At 37.0% G+C, this 20,480-nt stretch overlaps 1 protein-coding gene across 1 annotated transcript in view; it reads right to left on the bottom strand.

The window, feature by feature from the left end:
• The window catches only part of Slc13a1 (solute carrier family 13 member 1), a 71,053-nt gene that overhangs the window by 5,143 nt on the left and 45,430 nt on the right, over window positions 1-20,480 (bottom strand). The window contains exons 8-12 of the mRNA XM_028762650.1: window positions 13,800-13,919; window positions 10,300-10,398; window positions 9,448-9,549; window positions 6,365-6,471; window positions 4,155-4,264 (exon numbers count right to left, since the gene is read on the bottom strand). Coding sequence (XP_028618483.1) covers window positions 4,155-4,264; window positions 6,365-6,471; window positions 9,448-9,549; window positions 10,300-10,398; window positions 13,800-13,919 — 538 coding nt within the window. The remainder of the gene's footprint in view (window positions 1-4,154; window positions 4,265-6,364; window positions 6,472-9,447; window positions 9,550-10,299; window positions 10,399-13,799; window positions 13,920-20,480) is intronic.

Consider the following 20,480-nt stretch of genomic DNA (forward strand, 5'->3'; position numbering starts at 1 on the left):
CCTCCCTCCTTTGTTTCTCCCTTCTATTCATTTGGAGGAACATATCCTTTCATGTGTGCTGAGATTGTTGGATGAAAGTCACATTTGAGGTAGTCTCTACAAGTCTGAAAATTCTTTTCTTTCTCTTCACACTATTTTTCTAATTCCCTGTGTAGCCCTGGCTGTCCTGGAACTCACTCTGTAGACCAGGCTGGCCTGGAACTCAGAAATCCATCTGCCTCTGCCTCCCAGGTGCTAGGATTAAAGGCATGCGCCACCACAGCCCGGCTTATTTTTCTAATTCCAATATCTAGAATTCTAGTTTTGAAACCATTGAAACTGTTCAGCAATTTTGTCATTAATCTATTTCCTGTGTTCTCCAGTGGGGTTGACCACATACTAATCTTTAATTCATTACATGCAGTACAAAAAAATCGCCTGCACTCTTGATTAATAGATTTTTTTATTCTGTTTTCTGACTAAATAGAAGGGCTACTCGATGTTTTGTGAGATAATGTTTATGATAAACTAGGCTGTGCACTGAAAAAGCTTTGATTATTAAGCAGTAAATTCAGTTCCAAAGTGAATATAAACATTACTAACATGGGTACTAGATATTGGTTGTATTGTTTATTGTTTTGACTTATATATATGAAAGTCATTATTTTATTTATTTGTATTATTTAGTGTATCTTTGCGTGTACTTATGTAAGTTTGTGTATTACTATATATATATATAGCAATATATATATATATATATATGTGTATATATATATATATGTATATGTGTGTGTGTGTGGGCCTGTGTTTGTGTGTATTGTGTGTATATGTATGTAGGGGGAGGGATGTAGAAGCCTAAAGTTGATGTCAAAAGTTTTCCTAGATTGTTCTTCATGATATCTGTTGAGGCACTTTCTCTCAGTTAAACCCAGAGCTCTGGAATTATAGAGGGCCACCATATCACCCTATATTTACATGGGTCCTGGGTCTTTTAACTCTGTTTTTCAATCTTTTAGAAGAAGCATTTTATCCAGTGAGCCACTATATCCAGTATAGATATTAGCTTTATGGATTCAAATACACGGATATAGATATTGGATATAGCTCTTAAGAGAACAGAAACTAAAGTACAAAACAAATTTCTGGAATATGAATAGAGAAGGTTATTTTTTTTTAAGTATGGTTGAGATGTGAGAGGAATGTGTCATTCGCAATTCCTTCTGAAGACCATTGTAATTCTATCTCCATTTCGAGTTTCTGAGACACACATGTAGAATCTTCATGAGTTCCTTCAGTATGAACCTCTCAATAACTCTTAGTTGAAAATCTCACAGGTGTCACTTCTGAGATTTTCTGTGTTATTTTTAGAACTCTCCTCCTTTTCAGCACATTTTCTCTTCCCAAACAGACTTCTGAGGAGCTTTCAAACAAATACTTTCTTATCTTTTATAATTTTACTTTGGTTTTATTTAAAATATACTACACCATTTACCCCTCTGTGCCCTCTTCAACCCTTTCCATGTCCCTCCATTCCTTCACAGATTCTTGCCCTCCTTATCATTGTTATACACATACACAGCCTTACATATATCAATGCATGCATATACACAGGCTCCCAAGTGAGCTGCTGCTGCTTATGTGCATAAGTCTTAGAGCTGACCACTTGGCATTAGACAACCATTTCTTTAGTGTTTACTTTCTTTTCCCTTTTTGTTGTAAATCTGATTCATGTTTACTTCTACTTTTAACACTCTTGGTGAGTTTTAAATATAAATATAATATCATCATTTTAATTTTTGAGACTTTCTTTTTGATACATTTTTAAATGATGTTTTCTTTTACTTCTGTGTCTTTAATATTTCTAACACCTCTGAGGCACTGATAAGAAAATTTAAAGTGCTCTTTGTTTTATACATTTTCTTTATATTTTCCTTGATCCATTTTTTTTTGTTTCTATATTTGATTTTTCTGTCTTTGGTTATTGCATCTGAGGTTCCCCCCAGTCATCTAGTGACTCTTGACTACCTATTCATTTTTATTTAAAAAGACCATAACATGGTGATTTAAAACTCTTGGTAACATAAGGCTTGTTAAGGGATTGTGTGCTTCACTTTTGCTACAGAGCAAAGCTTAATTTTCTAAAGTATGTGTGGCCATTTCACAAGTGGGAATGGTAGTTGAGGAAATCACATAACCTTGTACACTTTTTAAACCATCTTTAATATCCAGGTCTGGCTTCTCCCATGCTTGCAAGCTAATCTGTTGCTTCCAATTATTTTGTCTGTGCTATACATTTTTTGTCTTTAAAGACTGATAGGTATTATTATTATTATTATTATTATTATTCTGTTCCTGGGAGCATAGGAATATTTGAGAAAAGAGTATTTAATTTTTTACAGTTATCTTAGAAAAATCATTTGAGGAATGTGAAAAACAACATAAAAGTTAAGAACTGTAACTGGTAAGAACTGTACAATGTCTATTACTTTGTGAGACACTCACTAATTATATTAAGTCCTATTAGGGACATTTAAGAGAGAGGTCACAGCATGAGATGAATAACACATAATTGCTAGCACATGTTTTTTTTTCAAGTAGAAGTATTCCGTGGCTTGAGACATTTGCCAGACAAATTACTACTTCAAACAAACATTTTTTAAATTGTCTCCTAGTATTTTGTAAAACTAATTTCTAGGGTCATATTTGTGTATAAACTCTTTTTTTCCCTTGTTTTCTTTTATCCAGAAAGCTGTTGACTTTAGTTTGGTTACTCAGGAGTTGTTTCTTTCTAGAAATTCTTCAGAATGTAGATTCCATTTACTAGGATTTTTAAAATTAGTTTTCCCCTCATGATTTCTCTAACTTTTCCACTAACAGAGCCATGTGCATCCGACTAAACCACACCTTTTCATTTCCTCAGATTTGCTGCTCTAAGGTCTGGTCGATGGTTTCAAAGCCACTTTGTCTAGAGTCCAGTCTAGGTGTACTCTGAGGAGACATGAGCAAGTTCTTAGGAAAGCCAGACTTTCTCATTCTGCTATCCTCTCAGTTCAAGTCAGTAGACATAGAGATGGCAGTTATTTATTCTCAGAGTTCAGACCTCATTACTGCTGAAATAGTAGAAAAGAAAATTGTTATTTCTATCTGGACAAATTATAAAGCAAGGCAAACCTAAGCCTAAAACAATTTTGCAAAAGGCTTTCTGAATTGAGCCTATTCCTAAGACTTACAATTATTAATAAATTCTATTGCTAAAAGCTCAGAATCTAAATACTTTACAGAAACTGCTACTAAAGTTAGAAACAAATAATATTCTCCTAACAAATTATTAAGAAGAAGAGATAGCATTTTACCTGAGTATTTTAAAAAATAAGTAAAAATAACTTTTAAGAAGCCAGAGGACTTGCCCTGTTCCCCTCTTGCTACTTTCCTGTTTGTGACTGAGTATGGAAGTGGATGCAAATCACCTCTGAGTATTTAATAAAAAGCTATAAACCCCATATGAGTGAGTGGTTTTTATCAGATAGAAGGAAAAGAATATTCTTTTCATTTTATAAATAAAATTTTGAGAGTTTCCTTAATACTATATACACTACTGTCAAGCCCCCCTCCCCACACTCTCCCATGTCTCCCCTCCTAAATACATGGTCTCTTCTTTAATATCATATTATTGTTTATATGTGTTATTTTCTATGTTTATACACATGTATATATACAACCTACTGATCCATTAGATGCCTTTTGTATGTACATATGCCCATGAATTTTTAGAGAAGATAATTTTCTTCTAGGAAACCCATAATTCCTAGGGCAATTAGAGGGGAAGAAAGCTTGCTTTGCATAAGTTGGTGGATAGATCAGTGAAATGGACAACTGTCTAACTCATGAAGCTTTTATTTCCTCCTGACAGTTGACAAAATATATTACAGATAACGTAATCTTCTTTGCACTATTTCTTTGGGCATTCCTGAACACATAGCATTTCGTTTATGCTTATAGCCTACTAAAGTTCTTGAACTATGAACTCACTTCACCTGTGTGGATATTTCATGGCTACTGAATTCTGAATTATTAAATGAGAGGATAAAGGTGATATGCCTGAAGCTTGGATGTGCCTATGTCCTTCTTTTCAACAGTCTGGTTAATTGTTAAATATCTTACACACTGAGCATTACCTGACAACCATCTGCCAGGGCAAAGCCTCCACCAACAAGAATGGCTATGTCCCAGGGCATGAATGACTGGAATTCTTTCCAAGTAATCAGGGGAGAGTAATCAAAAGCAACTGCAAAACAAAAATCTACAGTTAAATATTGTTTAAAATAAGGCAATATGACATTTTTATCAGTGTCCTGAATAGTTATTTTACAAGAAGCTTACAAAATTTTGATACGGTTTTCAAGGGGGAGATTTGACCTGGACTAAGAGTTTCCACTGACTTTAGGTAGAATATTATACTATAATGATTAAAAATATTACTTTGGGCCTGGAAAGATGGCTCAACAGTTAAGCACACTGGCTGCTTCTCTAAAGGAACTGGACTCGATTTTCAGCACTTACGTGGTGGCTCATAAATGTCTATGACTCCCTTTCTAGGTCTGATAATCTCTTCTGGTCTGAACTGAAAATTTGCTCCCAAGTCTGTTACTTGGATTAAGATGATGTGTATTCAGAGTTAAGAAGCAAGGAGGTGAAAGCAAACTGCATCTTCCTCAACACCAGGGTTGGGCATTGAGTATAGTGGCTATGGATTCTAGTGTGATGGTTCTCAACCTGCCTAAAGTTGCAACCGTTCCCATGTTGTGGTGATTCCAGTCATAAAATTATTTTTTGTTGCTACTTCATAACTCTAATTTATTTTGCTACTGTTATGGATCACAATGGACATACCTGATATGCAGGATATCTGATATGTGTTCCTTGGGAAAGGGTCATTCAACCCCCAAAGTGGTCACATCCCACAAGTCAAAATCCACTGTTCTAGTAGGCTTAAAGGAACCACTGCTATAGATTGCTACAACTCTATAACACACATTGAAATAGCCTAATCTCACAAAGAATGGAACAATTTTATTTCTGCAATATGCTGATTATTTAAACCATGTCCCCCAAATCTGAAATATTCATCATTTATAGATGATTTAAGAGATCAGCTGGACCACCCAACTACAGAACTCTCAGTTTTACATCAGAAAAAAATACAAACAAAAAACTCCATTCAACTGAGTTTCCAAACTATTATGACCCATCTGTCCGATGTATGTAACTTAGGAATATAGCTACTGAAAATCAAAGTTAATATAAAGCACAGAGATGAATGAATCCTGTGTAAGGAGTACATGTCGGAGAATGCATGCTCCTGCAGATGTGTGCACTTCTCTCTTCATGGCTTGTAAGTTGAGTGAGTGTGCCTACTAAGTAACTTTTTCAGTTGTTAATCTGGTTAATTCTACATGGAGCTTTTTTCTTTTTATTCAAGGATTTCTGCGAAACTGTGTAGGAGGAGCTAAGGTAGGAGGAGTTAGGAGAGGAAGAGGAGGAGTAAGGAGGAGAGGAGGAAAAGGAAGAGGAGGAGCTGGAGAGAGCAGAGACGTAGGAGGATGGAGAACCACACAGGTATGGAGAGCACTCATGACCTATAAACTTATAGTTAGGTTAGCTCATTGGGATACAACTCTCTTTGTATGGGCATCTTGTTATTAATCATTATCAAACATATAAAGCCTTTGATTAATCTATAAGAATTAGAGTCTCATTCTCTTACTGGGCCCGCATGGATGGCGAAATGGTCTGTGCAATGCCCTGTCTTGGGACAGCGTGGAAGATTGGCAGAGCCATCTCTCATGCTGGCATTTAGTGGGTGGCAGGGCTGGTGTTTCTGGTGGGCCGGTTCTAGCTGCATTGCACACATGGCCTCAGGCCGAGAAACATGGCGGCTGGGCTAGGCAGAGCCACCGCAGCTTAGATAGTTGGCTTGATCAGAGGCCATTTTAAATAATTACAACAACAAAACTGGAAGTGACCTTTCTCATGAAATTCATCCTTTTCTAGATGCTCTGAACTTCTTACTGAGGTCTCATTATAAAGAAGTAACATAAACTCTTGTTTTCTTGTTAGTTAATATTCTGATCTTGGCCAGGGTGTTATCTATCATAGAAGACCTGAAATCTGGGTATAAACGGAGATATACTTCTTCCTGCAAACTCTAGTGAGTCTTTCTGTAGGTAGAGGCAAACTCTGGCTGAGTAGGGAACTCATATGTAAGTGGGATATGCTAAGATAAGGGTCGTGGCCATTTTTAATATTCTATGTGCCAACTGAAGCTGATAGACTTTTGATTTCTTAAAGGTCTTCTGTGAATTCAGTGTTCAAAATGATACTCAACTAATTTCTCCTGCAGATGTCATTTTTGTCAATCTCTTAGCTGGAATTAGAAAGAAAAGGATTCCTGCCACTAAAGCAACCGTTGAATCTGTCACATAACCCGGATACCTGAAAAATATAAACAAATATGTGCATTAAAGATGGCACTAAGAACCTGTATGAGCTAAGGTGTCAATTAGTTACATTAATAATGATTAAGTAGAAGTGATAATACAGATCATTTATTCTGGGCAACCAGTTTAAAATATATGGCTTTCCATTGATGTAACTCATATAGAGTCCAAGCATTTCAGAGTACATTCTTAATAATTCAATACATTTTTCATATTATCAGTACCGCATATATAGATGCTACTTTTATCAGACCAAGAGTGCTAATTTTTCAGGTAAGCTTTCAGATTTGTTAACCAATTCCCTCTGTGAAATATTGTTTTTTATTATAATGTCAGATACTTGAGCTTGAAACAGTTGCTGGAGTTTGGCAAAGCCCCCATGTAATTGATTTATAATGTCCTTCTATTGGATTTAGTGTGACATGCTGTTGCTAGTGTCCCCTCAAACTCCTCTATAAACTGAATGAAATTTGATCTGGTTTCTAGGATGAAACACCTGCTTCTGTGGAGGGTACTAGATATGCATACAAAGGAAATCAACGCATTTGATGCTTTTCCCTCTAGAACCTTGAGAAGCTTAATTATCAGAATGGCTTATGAGATGCTCACAAATGATCACTGTACAAATTAAGAGTAATGCAGGAACAGATGGGCCTGGGAACTGCTAGAGCATCCTAGCAAAAAAGACAGGTTCCCGGAAGCCTCAGCAGTTAAGAGGCACCTGGAGATTATACAAATGAAACAGACACAAATAATTAGAATACAGCTTTAGAAGTCAGCAGTATCAACTACGTGAATCTTGGTAGCCTGAAGAAATATGTTCATCATAAGGCTTGTTTTTCTATCATATCTTATTTTCAACAAAAATATCTATATTCTTATAGTTTATGTGTATAAAATCTAAATAATCAAGGAAGTACATTATATTTCTCAGTATGATGTATTTTTTAAGGTTATCTTAAATACAGGCTTAGTTTCTTTCCTTGATGACTAAAATCCTATGGTGATATAATTATTTCTAAAATCCTGACCAATTCCTGTAACTATATTGTTTTCTTATTGTTCTATCTTAGGTACAATTTTTGGCCAAGTTTTTGCCAAGCTGGGCCAGGTGTCATGTAACTGGATTTTGTTTTATATGAAAAGACATATTGAAATCAGTCCAGGTTCAAACAGATGGACCAAGAGCATTAGGTGGTAGCAATAAATCTTAATATATCATACCAACTTTAGAATCATAACTGCCTAAAATTTGCACATACTACATGTATATTTTACATGATTTATAAATGTTAAAAAATTTTCATGAAATATTTTAAATTATAATTGTCTTGGTATTATTTGGAGATTTGATTCATTATGAATTGGATTATCACTGTACTATAAATTATTGAGCTTATACAAATTTTATTTGCTTTGAGATTGTTTCAATATAGCTTCAAGTTTGTCCCCTTTCAAGTCCCTTCTCCTTTTCTACTGATGTCTCTCACAAAGCTAGCTGACATTAGAAGCACTTGCTCATAGCAAACCCTGTTTTCCCAGTACAAACAAAGCATTTCTCGGATTATATTCTCCTCCACAAGGAAGAAAAATTCAATGCTGATGTACCGAATATCTATTGGGATTTTCTTCTAGGGTTTATTAGCTGTTGTCAGGTTCCATCCAGTTCTCAACACATTACTATTGGGGGTGGTATTCATAATAATAGAGGTTGGATTTTAAAGAAATGTGAAGTTATTTTTTTTATTTTGGTCTAAATCCTATTAGAAAAACATAAAATACTAATGTTGTTTTAAACAATAGCTTGTTTTACATAAATAGATAATGATTTTGTTAAGGAAGTCTCAGAATGAGAAGTTCTTTGCCTAAAGGAATCAAGAGACCCAAGCTAATCCTTTAAAACACCCACCTCATGCATTGCTTAAGGCTAGGAGGGCATAAGAAATTTGAATTCATCCCTCGAACCTTAGGTATTGGCAAAGCCTGTGGAAACAGACTGGTCAGGTTGGGAAAGGTTTTGTCTCTCTCGTCTATGAAGCCAGAATACATCTGACTCAAACAGCTTTGATTTTTGCTTCCAAACTGTGTGGATTCTTGCTGGGGTAAGACAGTAAGACCAAGATGAAAATCTTCTGGGTTTAAGAACCAGAGTATATCCATCAAAAAATAGATTGGGAACACAAATCTCAAAGCCAAATTGTATTGACACACAGGCTGGTTAATTTCTTTTAAGTACTACTCATTCCACATGTCTCAGTAACGGCTGCCGTAGCATACCACGTTAAGCTGTACCCTTAACTCTGGCTTCTAGCCTTTGCTTCAAACTTATCTTACCACTTACTCAGCCCATCTTTATCTATGAAATGGTGGCAGGGTTAATTTTGTAAGAAACTACTGAAAAATTCATGTGATGGAAAAAAAAAGCTTGAGCCCAATAAATAATCTTCGGGAGACATAAAAGTGGTAAAAATTGCAGAGTATGAGTCAAGGTATGTCAGATCAAGAGACACTGCGTAGTGTTTATTTCACACACTAAAGATTTATTCACCACTTTTAATAGGAAAAAAAAACAGTATTCTATATTCTAGTGTAATTTCCATCTTCCAGCTAATGGAAGTGAGAGAACAGACGCTAGCCAAGAACAAACAGAAGGTTCAGGAGCACAGCCTGTCAACTCTCACACTATGCTCCTAACTAGTTTACTTACTGCAGATGAACGCCTAACTTTGTCTGGAGGGAAAAGCCTCCATGGACAGTGGATCTTGATTTTTTACACAGGGCGTGACGACTATCTTTTCTGCCTTCTTACCGTCTACTTAGAAACTTCGTCAAGAAGGTTAGACATAAAAATACTTTTTGTAAAGAAGTGAATCAATCAAGCATTACATGCAGCTTCTCAAAGTTGCAGGATATATTTAGTGGGACCCAAAGCAGAACAAAAAGGACTCGCAGACTCCTGGCGAATACTCACTCTGAAAACAGGACTGACCAACCAGTGACAAAGCCAGGGTCCCGACTGAACCAGAGCAAGGCCATTACAATGAAGATCACCAAGGTCACGATTTCTTGATACCTGTAGAACAACCCGCTGCTGTCATTTCTTTTCAAACATTTGAGAAAAGTGAGCTGTTGTCAAGCTAGTCTGAACAGGCTGTGGTGTTGTGGGACCTCGGAGTGTTCTTATTTGGGGAACACCAGTGCTCTTCGAAAGGACCCTTTGTCCTTCTCAGCTTTTCTACTTAGCAAATTTTAGTAGGGCAGTGCTGTGTTCTTCAGTATAGTGACAAGCAGTCACTGAGTTTTGCGGGTTTGCAGTCTTAGTCAATAACTTTCTTTGCTGGCAAGCGCTTGATCATTTGTACTGCTTGTGTATGTGCACCCAGAATGTGCGCTCAAGAGTGTGTGTGTGTGTATGTGTGTGTGTATGTGTGTGTGTATGTTTATGTGTCTATGTATGTGTGTCTATGTTTATGTTTCTATGTATGTGTGGTGTGGGAATGCACGCATGTGTATTTGTGGCATGTGTTTGTGTCTATGTGTGTGTAGTGTGGAAGTTTACGTGTATGTGTATTTGTGGCATGTGAGTGTGTGTGTGTGTCTGTGTGTGTATGTTTGTGTGTCTATGTATGTGTTTCTATATGTGTGTGGTGTGGGAATGCATGCATGTTTATTTGTGGCATGTGTGTATGTCTATGTGTGTGTGTGTCTGTGAGTGTATCTATGTGTGTGTAGTGTGGAAGTGTACGTGTATGTGTATTTCTGGCATGTGAGTTTGTGTGTGTGTCTGTGTGTGTCTGTGTGTGCATATTCATGAATATTTTACCTCATTGGCCCAAGTTTTTCATATTCTTGCTTGATCACCTCAGCACAAGCTTTTTCTTTGAGTGTTTTGGTTTTGCCACACTTGAACATCTCCTTAAAGCTGAAAAAGACAATAAAGCTTTAGCGTTAAGGAAGCTAGCTCACGACCACTTATCTCCTTTGCTTTGTTTAAAACATTCCTCTACTGACACCTGGAATCCATGCCCTGTGCCTGTGTCTCTGTCTCCTGTAAGCTTACAGTTTTGGAGAGAGTGGGAAGGAAGACGGGAAAATGAGAGAGCAATAACCAACATAGATACAATTTGTGCTCGGTCACTGTATCTTCATGTAAGTTTGCTGTAAAATGTTCCATGCTTCCTTTTAAAGGAGAAAATTTTCCTTGATTTTATTTGTTTGTTTGTTTGTTTGAGACAGGGTCTCTTTATATAGTCCTGGTTCTCTTGGAACTTGCTACATAGACCAGGCTGACCTCACAGAGATCTGTTTGTCTGGGCTTCCCAAAGGCTAAGGGAATAAGGTATGTACCACCATGCCTGGGTGAACAGAATTTCTGTAATTCTTAAGCCTTTCATGTTAGACATTCCCAGTTATCCTCATCCAAACACGATGACCTCTATAACTAGTTAGATATTGTTTCACTTATGATTAGGACTGATAAAATTCTTGTTTCTATTAAGTTTCTGAATATTGCCAACCTCTCAAATTTTTATCCCTAATCCCAACATAAATACACGTAGATAAATAAATAAGTAAATAAATCCCAACATAAATACAATTCTGAGAGACAAGTCTGAGGACTATCCTGAGAAACGATCTGTGAAAGGGACAACAATAGACAAAGATAAAACTTTCCCTTTTCTACCCTCTAAGCAGCTGCTTGTGCTCTTTGTCTCTTTGGCTGCAGTCAGTAAACAGATCAAGCTGAATTTGGTTTCCTGCAAATGAAGGATAATATTCAACAAAAGAACCGATGAAGCATGTGAGGCTGTGTCAACCTCTTTTCCATTGAAATAGATGCAGAGGACTGATGGATGAGCTTCTGATACGTTGGGGCTGTTTGTAATGAGCGAGTTAACTGTGCTAACAGCCTGAACACTAATCAGAATGTATGGTAGCCTGCCAGGGGAGTGGCAGCTAATTTCTGTTTCTCAGTCTAAAGCCTTTAGAGGTACATACCCTGGCAAACTGAGAACTCTGAAAAATTAGTTGGACCATGAAACTGCCATGTCTAACCAGTAGTGGACAACAAGAGGACTATTTAATTACAACACTGAATCATGATTTATGGACTTTGCCTAATGAGTACATTTCACATGTTTGTGTGTGTGTGTGTGTGTGTGTGTGTGTGTGTTTGTTTTGGACCCTCACTGGAAGCATACTGTAATATGCCTACACTATATTAAAATAATGATGGAAGGAGGTTGCATATGCATTTGTTTAAAGTCATTAAAAGCAGCAACAAAGAATGAAACAGCAGGGAGCTAGTCACCAGATAGAATGTGTCCTTGTCTACTGACTCAGGATTCTTCTTCTCTGTGCTTCCAGCCTTGTTACCTGTACAACTGAACCAGTCCCAGAAAGGTTGGATTTCCTGGGAGGGGCACTTTGTATGCAGCTGGCCTGTCACACTGAAGGCCACCTGCTGAAGTCAGTGACATTCCAGCCATTTGTTTCAGCAGGCAGACTGCCACATGCTGCTCCCACAATCTGGATAGATCCTTTTTAAAACCATCAGTACTATCTTTCAACTACTAGCACAATTGGGCAGTTAGAGAGAAAAAAATAAGATGAAAAATAGTGAGGGGGGAAATATGTGGGTCATTACCTTGCTAGAACTGGAAACTATTGTCACAGATAAAATACCACACCCTACTGTACTGTGTCATTTTTCAAAAAAATTCCTAGTAGCTGAGAGTTCACCTTAGCTGTCTTAGAGAACAGTATGCTGCTTGATTCATAGGTTCTTAAAATTATTCAAATTAAACTATGAAAGTGAATTTTAAATATTTTATTATTCAGAAAATAATTTTCATTTGTGATGTAAAAATAATTCCTAATTTTATGTAATGTATAATTCCTAATGGAGTATTAAATAAGTTGAAAGTGCAGGCTGAATTTTAGATTTTGGTGATTAGCCCTTTGTGGGTTTTATGGTGGCTGTCATCTCAGTCATACAACCACTGAATGCTTATAAAACTAATAGCTTCAATCTTAGAAAAGCAGGGGATTCACCAAGGATACAGAATTTGACATTTTAGTGGCACTGGTGATTTTTTTACTGACCAGTGTATCCTACTTTGGTTGCTGCAGTTCAGTTTGGACTCTTCCATGTTGACATCATGGTACTAGAAGTGATTTTACCAAACTGATGAATAAATCCTCTTGGTTACAGTAAAAGATACTGAGACTAAGCCTGGGCAGGATTTGCAGAGATTACTCATCTGTCCTGGTGTTACTTCTTGGGGTGGTTTGAATAATAATGGCTCCCATAGGCTCATATCCTTGAATACTTAGTTACCAGGGAGTGGAACTCTTTGAAAAGATTAGAAGGATTAGGATGTGTGGCCTTCTTAGAGAAAATGTGACACTGGGAGTGGGCTTCAAGATCTCAAAAGCCCATGTGAGACTATCTCTCTCTCTCTCTCTCTCTCTCTCTCTCTCTCTCTCTCTCTCTCTCTCTCTCTCTCTCTCCCTGTCCCTCTTCCTCCTCCTCCTCCTCCTCCTCCTCCTCCTCCTCTTTTCCTCCTCTTCCCCCTCTTCCTCCTTCTCCTCCTCCTCTCTCTCTGTCTACAGATCAGGATGTAGTGCTCAGCTACTTCTCCAGCACCATGTGTGCTGTCATGCTCTCTATCATGTTGATAAAGGACTAAACTTTGAAACTGTAAGCAAGCCCTCAATTAAATGTTTGTTTCAATAGTAGTTGCCTTAGTCATGGTGTCTCTTCACAGCAATAGAACATTAACAAAGCTACCTTTCTTCTCCCAGTTATTAGTCCAACATCTTTTCAAAGAGAGTCTTTTCAAATCTCTATTTTACTTTATATTTTGAAGGTGTTATTAAGTTTGAAGTTCGTATGAAACAGGGAAACCCTGCATGTTAACAATTGAAAGTAACTTGATAATCTAAGAACATTTATCCTAAGAGGCACAGGGGCATGGCTTCTCACAACTCTATTGTGATAGTTGGGTTGGGACTATGGACTATGACATAACCTGTTCCTTATTCCTTTCTGAGCAGTTACTATATCACTGGCTTAAGACTGAAAGGACACTCACTTGGACCTATATTTTATAAACTCCATCAATGCCAATGTTGTTTAAATTATTCCAGCCTGTCTTCAAGGCATGTCCTTTAGGCATTACATTTTTGAATGTAAAAAATGTGGGAACACAGTGTGTATAGCATAGGGGAGAATACAGATATTCTCTATATCTGGATATAGAGGTAAAAGCATTGGTCACATGGATACCTTCATTACATTAAAGTAAAATGTCTACTTACTTGAATCCTAAGAAAAGCCATTGGAGCCAAATCCAAGACAAAAGTAGAAGAATAACAGCAACCGGGAAGGAAAACAAAAACCAAGATCCAAAGTTGAGGCACTGACAATTGGGGTAGCGTCTATATAAAAATAGAAAGCCATGTTAGGGAGGAGAGACACATGGAGTCTTTGCTGATGGTCATGAGGCAAAGAGCAGCAGTCCACTCCTTTACTGTGCTTTGGGCAGAGATGGTTGTCTTGGAGCATGATCACAGTATACATATCAACACACATTCCTTTTTTAAATCTCCTGCCCTCATTCTGTAACTACATAATTACACTATACCCCACGAAAAGAAGAGGATTATATTTAATTGTTGTCCTTTCAAATCCAACTTTAATGAAATACTTGTGAAAAACACCCATCACTGCAGCTCATATTTGTTAAATATAAAATATATGTGTGTGAAGGTGTATATTTTGTTGTTACTGTTCAAATCATCAGACTAAGAATGAGCAAAGACAAATCAGCAGGGCTGGGTACAGATGGTAGAGGGAAGAACTCACTGTTGGTCACCATTTCCCATTGGTATCTGGCAACCTAATATTTGTGAATAACTATGACTTGGCTCAGACCTTCTCCTCTGGCTAGTTTTAGGTTTCTTGTACCAAAAGTGTTGTACCACTCTGGGTATATCAGAAGCCATTGTACCTAACTTTGGGCTCAATATAATGAAACAACTCTGGACCAGATGAAATAGTAAAATATTCTGTGTATGACTTCTGATTTTTCTTTATCTCCCAGTTATTTTACTTAAAAATTAATATAATAACAAAACATCAGCAATTAAATAAGCTCAGATAATCAACACCTTTTTGTGGTGACCTTACACTCATTACTTTAAAATATAGTCTAAATTACTAAATAAATATGCATATCATGGTAATTTTATAACTACAGAGGAACATCAGGAAATATGAAAAATAATTGGCTTTGATTATTTTTTCTTGATGTGGTAACATGAAAGTTGGAAATCTAAATATACATATAAAATTGACAACCTGTTTTTCGTTCTTTCAAAATGACAAAATACAGAAAGCTTTGTGAAAATAAAGATATTTTTCAATTTTTGTTATAGTTTGTTCCATAGCAATTTCCTCTAAATTGAAGCATAATATCACTGGGATAAGAGGGAAATGAAGTAAACAAATGACACAAATCCAGAAAGCTGAACCTAAGTCACAAACCCTCTCCCGAAGGCTATCTTCAGGAAACAATGGCCAGGAAGAGGCTCTGTCCACTAATGAATGAAGGAAGGAACTATAGCAGATATGCAAATGGAGAAGTATTAAGCTACTAATGGATAAAATCTGGTCATTATCCACAAATTTACTTATATATAAAATATAGAAGATAGTATAATCAATGACTATGCCTGTTACAGAAAGACAAACACTGCATGACCTCAAAGACTTTGAGAGCAGAATAGCAGTTCCCAGAGGCTGGAGACAGAAGGGAGGAAGAACAGAGACTGGGCCATGGGTATTAAGCTTCAGCTGGATAGCAGAAGGAATACATTCTGATGTTCCATTGTTTGACAGGGCAATTATATGTAACAGTAATCATTAAAGGAAATAATTTTGAATGTTTCACTATAAACAGTGATAAGTATTTGAGGTATTTCTCCTAATTTGAACCATAAAACTCCGTGTTGAAGCATAACTTTGTATCCCATAAATATAAAGAATTTTTAATGTGTGAACTAAAAAACTTAGTAGATGCTTTATCCATTTATATCTCTTTTTTATCATAAATGGATAAAGAGTAAAGATTAAATTTTGTTTGCCTGAATATCAGTCAATATTCAGTTTTTCCAGCAGCTCTTGTGAAAGGTGCTGTCTCATTTGTGGGTATAAGGATTAACATTTAGAATACAGTTAGGAATTATGCTGGCTCAGTAAGGTACTGACTGTAGGTTGTTCATGACTTCACTAGCCCTGAGTAGTTGGCTAGGCTTCCAGTACTAGGCGTGACTTCTCTCTTGTTGAATGGGCATCAAGTCCAGTTAGTGAGTATTGATTACCAAGGTATGTGTGTCACTAAAAATAGACTTTCCAAGGGAAGAGCCCCCAATTGTTTACCCAACACATGGTCAGCCCTGAAATAATGTGCATACAAGAAACGTTATATGGACTGAACAGGTTGCATTATTCAATTAAGAATTGGTTTATATATTATAAACTATGATACATATACATATGTAATTATATATATGTAATATATATGTATATATATATGTATAATTGTGCTATATATATGTAATTTAAAAAATAGAAGCAAAGGATTTGAGGGAGTACATGTGAAAGTTTGAAGGAAAAGAAAAAGGAAGAAATGAGAAAATGATATAACTATACATTTAATTTCAAACAACTTTTAAAGGACCTGTATTTTCTGTAATATATATTTTCAGTGCCTTTGTCAAGAGTCATGTAGTTGTGGGTGTGTTATGGTCCTTATGTTTTGGTCCTCAGCTGTATTACATTGACCATTGTGTCTGTGTCAGAGCCAGCACAACTCTAGACTCTGTAGTCTAGCCTGAGGTCAGGTACTGCAAAACCTCCAGCAATGTTTTTGTTGTTGTTATTCAGAATTGCCTAGTAGGTGTGGTGTTTTTTGTGATTCCATTTGAATCTTAAGACTTTCAAAAAATTCTGCGAATAGTTGTATTAGAATTTTCATAAGAATTATGATGAATAAACAGATTGCTTTTGACAGGGTGGTCATTTTCACAAAGCTAACTATATCAATTCATGAGCATAAGAGGTCTTTGTATAGATACGGAGAAAATGTCCTGTACATTAGGATGGTGAAGTCTGAGGGACAGGATGGCAGAGGAACAGGTCACGAGGGGAGCATATTCAGGATGAATCGACATGTCCTTCAGTCTTCCAAGTGACCGTATTTGATAGTCCTTTATATATACACGAGTCTAGAGCTCAGAGGAAAGGACAGCGACTCAGACATAAAATGGCAATTATTGTATAGAATCCTACCATTATTGTATAGGTAGGATTCTAAGCCAGGGAGGCATGATCAGTTTAGGATGAAGTGGAGATTTAGATGTAATGCTGAATCACAGGCTTGGCTTATAGTAAGAGGTCAGGAAAAAGAGGAAGAACGAGCAGGAAGGCTAAGAGTTTCAGTCCTAATGAAATCCTCGAGCATGGCATTATACTCTTACTTCACAGGGGAAAAACTAAGTCTTAGGGGCTAAATGTATTATTTAAGGTCATAGCTTATGTAGTGAAGTGGGATTTTTCAACCCAGGAGAAGCTTTAATGTAAAACAAAACTACTTTATCACTAAACCACTATGGGTTCAAATACAGGTCCCAGCTAAAAATGGAAACTTTTGTGTCTATCACAAAACATCCATAAACCAGAACACAATGTTTATATTTTTAGAGGCATTCAAAACAGATACAACTTTTCTCATGTAAAATGGAGACATGCTTGAACATAAAGCATATATAGATCCAAATGTTGGTAGTGGAAAAGATACAACTGTTATTGTAGTTCTTATGACCAACTATGAACAAGATGGATTACTTTAATTCAAGTAAGGAGAAAAAACTGTACAGAAACCGCCTCAAAAGAAATGATGCAGCTACGGAAATCTACAGCCTTTTCACAGATTTGGATCATTAACAGTCATAATGACTCGGTGTCTAACCCGATTATAGTCTTTTTTTATTATAATGTTTTTGATTAACAACTTCTTCAACTGTGTGAGACAAAGCCACTTCTCAGCTTTGGATTTGAGGACACCTAGAGATACTTTAAAAAAAAAAAAAGTTTGAAAATGTTGACTGCTTTTTGTTTTCACTAGGCAGGCCTGATTTCTAGCGGCAAGAACAAGGCAGAACATATGAACGCACAGCAGCGTGACAGCATGTACAAGACCTGTGCAAGTCCAAACCAGACTAAATCTCAGCATGAAGAGGTGCGTGGGCATGAATTCTCACTCCTAGCTGGGGAGTGATCAGAAATTGTCAACTGCTGGGAGAGGAAGGTCAATTTTCCCTGGGAGTGAGTTCTTGATAAGTTCACCATGCTTCAGGGGAAGGCGTGAGTCCGAGAGTGTTTGGGTAGCACAAACTGGCCTTGATAAGAAAACCCTTAAGGGGTGGGCAAGAAACTGGCATATAGACATGGGGAACACTGGAGGAAGGAATGTGAGTATGACCAAAATAAGATGTGTGAAACTCTCAGAGAACTAATAAGAAAGAGTAAGGTGGTAGCAAAGCAGAGTTGCTGACAGTGTCGCCATCTCCAGGCTTTATGGAGAGCCACATGTGCACTGTGCCTTTAATCTGTATGGCAATGCATGATTACATTTCCCCTATTTAGATAAGACAAACAAACAAACCCAAACCTGATGTTCAAAGAAGTTATGGTATATGGCACGTAATAAATGTTGTACTTCGGACCCGATCCAAATTCTCTGATGTGCACATTTCTTAAATTTAAAAAAAATGTATTTTATTATGTATTTGTATAGGAGGAGTGTGTGTGTGTGTGTGTGTGTGTGTGTGTGTGTGAGTGTGTGTGTGTGTGTGTATGTGTGTATGTAGTATGGTCATGCCACAGAGCATATATAGAGGTAATAGAACAACCTACAGCAGTTGACTTTCACCTATCATGTAGGTACCAAGGATAAAATTCAGTTGCCAGGCTTGACTGCAAGTACCTTAACCTGCTTAGGCATTTTGCTGGTTCCTATATTTCTTCTCTGGTAGTTGTCAGGGAATTTGTTTCTAAGAGATTTATACTGCTCATTTCGGGAGTGAAAGCCATGGCAGTTGTTGAAGGGAATTAGTACTGTATTGAAAGGAATTAAGTTTACTTTCTATTCTCATTAGCAAAGACAATAAGGTAGCCAGGTAAGCTTTGAACCCAGGCAAGAACAAACACATTTCTTTTACTATCCCTCGGTCTGTGAATCATAGAACACCAGTCCACCCCTTGGCCACAGTTTTGTTTTCTGCAGAACAGCTGTCAGCAATCAATCATAATCTGGATAATCATATTTGTCTTGTTTCTTAAAAGAAAGTAGCTGTGTGTGTATAACCTTCATTACAGTTTGTTATAGCTCTTCTAGCTTTTGTTTGGTTTTGTAAATATTTTAAAGTGACTTGTAACTACTTTACAAATTCAAGACTATGTGTGTGGAATAACCAATGCTATATGTGTGGTTGGGTACTACCTAAAGTTTTATACATTCACTGAGATCTTTGCAGCCTAACCCATGTAGATAAGCCAACTGCTGCAGAGATTGAATATACAACTAGAAGGAATGACTGTGATAATCTTGATAATAAACCTTCCTTCCATGCTGCTTTCTATGCCCGTAATTTTACAGCTAAAACTTAAAACCTGAATAATGTGTTTTTATAATCACCAAGCTACGCCGTTTTTGCTTAGAATAATATTCCATTCTTTAATTCAATAGCTCTTTTTTGACTGATATAGCTCATATTTGTTTGGTGAAAATAATGCATCAAAACTTTCCTACTACTGCTACTATGAAAATAGAAACTTTTCTCAATAATATATTTCCTTTCACAGGTTTAACTTGATATGACGGTTACTGCATTGGTAGGATGAGCCCCAGGAACTATCAGTACTTTATGGACACCATGTACAGACAATGCTTGTCTAGTAGCCCTCTCCTTCTTATTGGTCTCCCCAACCTCCCTTTTCCAAGAGTTTGTACTTCTTTCAAGGGTTAAAACCAGACCAACATCTTACCTTTGTTCTAAAAGAATTTCCCATGTTTTGGTCAGGCCAAAATTTATTCCCTCCACCCCCCCAACCCCCATAATCTTGAATAATTTCAACTTTCTGCCTTTCCCTACTGTGCACTTACTCCCCTCTGCTGAATCTGATCTGTTCCCACCAGCAGCTGCTTTGTTGAACCTACCATCTTCTAAAACACCAAGGAGAATCATGAGTCTTTCTTGGCCATTGCGCCTCTTCAACTTCCCATGTTCCACCTGTTATTCTGAAGATGGACTTCACTTGTGGCTTCTAGAACACCACATGTTTCTGATTCTCCTTCTACTTTAATTAACTGTCTTTATCTTCCTCATTAGCAGTATCTCCTGGAAGTATCTTCCTATCTGTATTCTTTTAAACATTTTCTTTCTTTGTCATTATTGCCATGTTCAAGAATTTAGTTTCTGCCGTTATAGATATGCTGCTAGACATAATTACCTCCAAGAATGCACATACTTATGAAGCCTGCTACCTATCTCCTTGTGGATAGGTTCTCAGTAGGCCATATAAATCTGAGCAGATTAAGTTAATTTCTCCAAGGACTATGCTTTTTCGCTTCTAGAAGTTCATAGCACCACTCTCCAGCCAGACATCACCAGAGTTCTTTTAAAGCCTCTTTAACTTGAAACTCTCACGACTAATTATAATGACCTTCTGACTGTGGGATGCCTTGGATTTAAACATTGTCATCTCAGGAGTAGCCTTTCATCATTTCTCAGTGCATGAGTAATGCACTTCTAATTGGATTCTTACCCTAGACTCTTAGAATGTCAATCTGTGTGCACACTGCCACTCCAAACTATGCAAGAGAGAAAGAGAGAGAGAGAGAGAGAGAGAGAGAGAGAGAGAGAGAGAGAGAGAGA

The sequence above is a fragment of the Grammomys surdaster genome, unplaced genomic scaffold (assembly GCF_004785775.1).
Source record: "Grammomys surdaster isolate TR1022 unplaced genomic scaffold, NIH_TR_1.0 134, whole genome shotgun sequence".
Taxonomy (NCBI): domain Eukaryota; kingdom Metazoa; phylum Chordata; class Mammalia; order Rodentia; family Muridae; genus Grammomys; species Grammomys surdaster.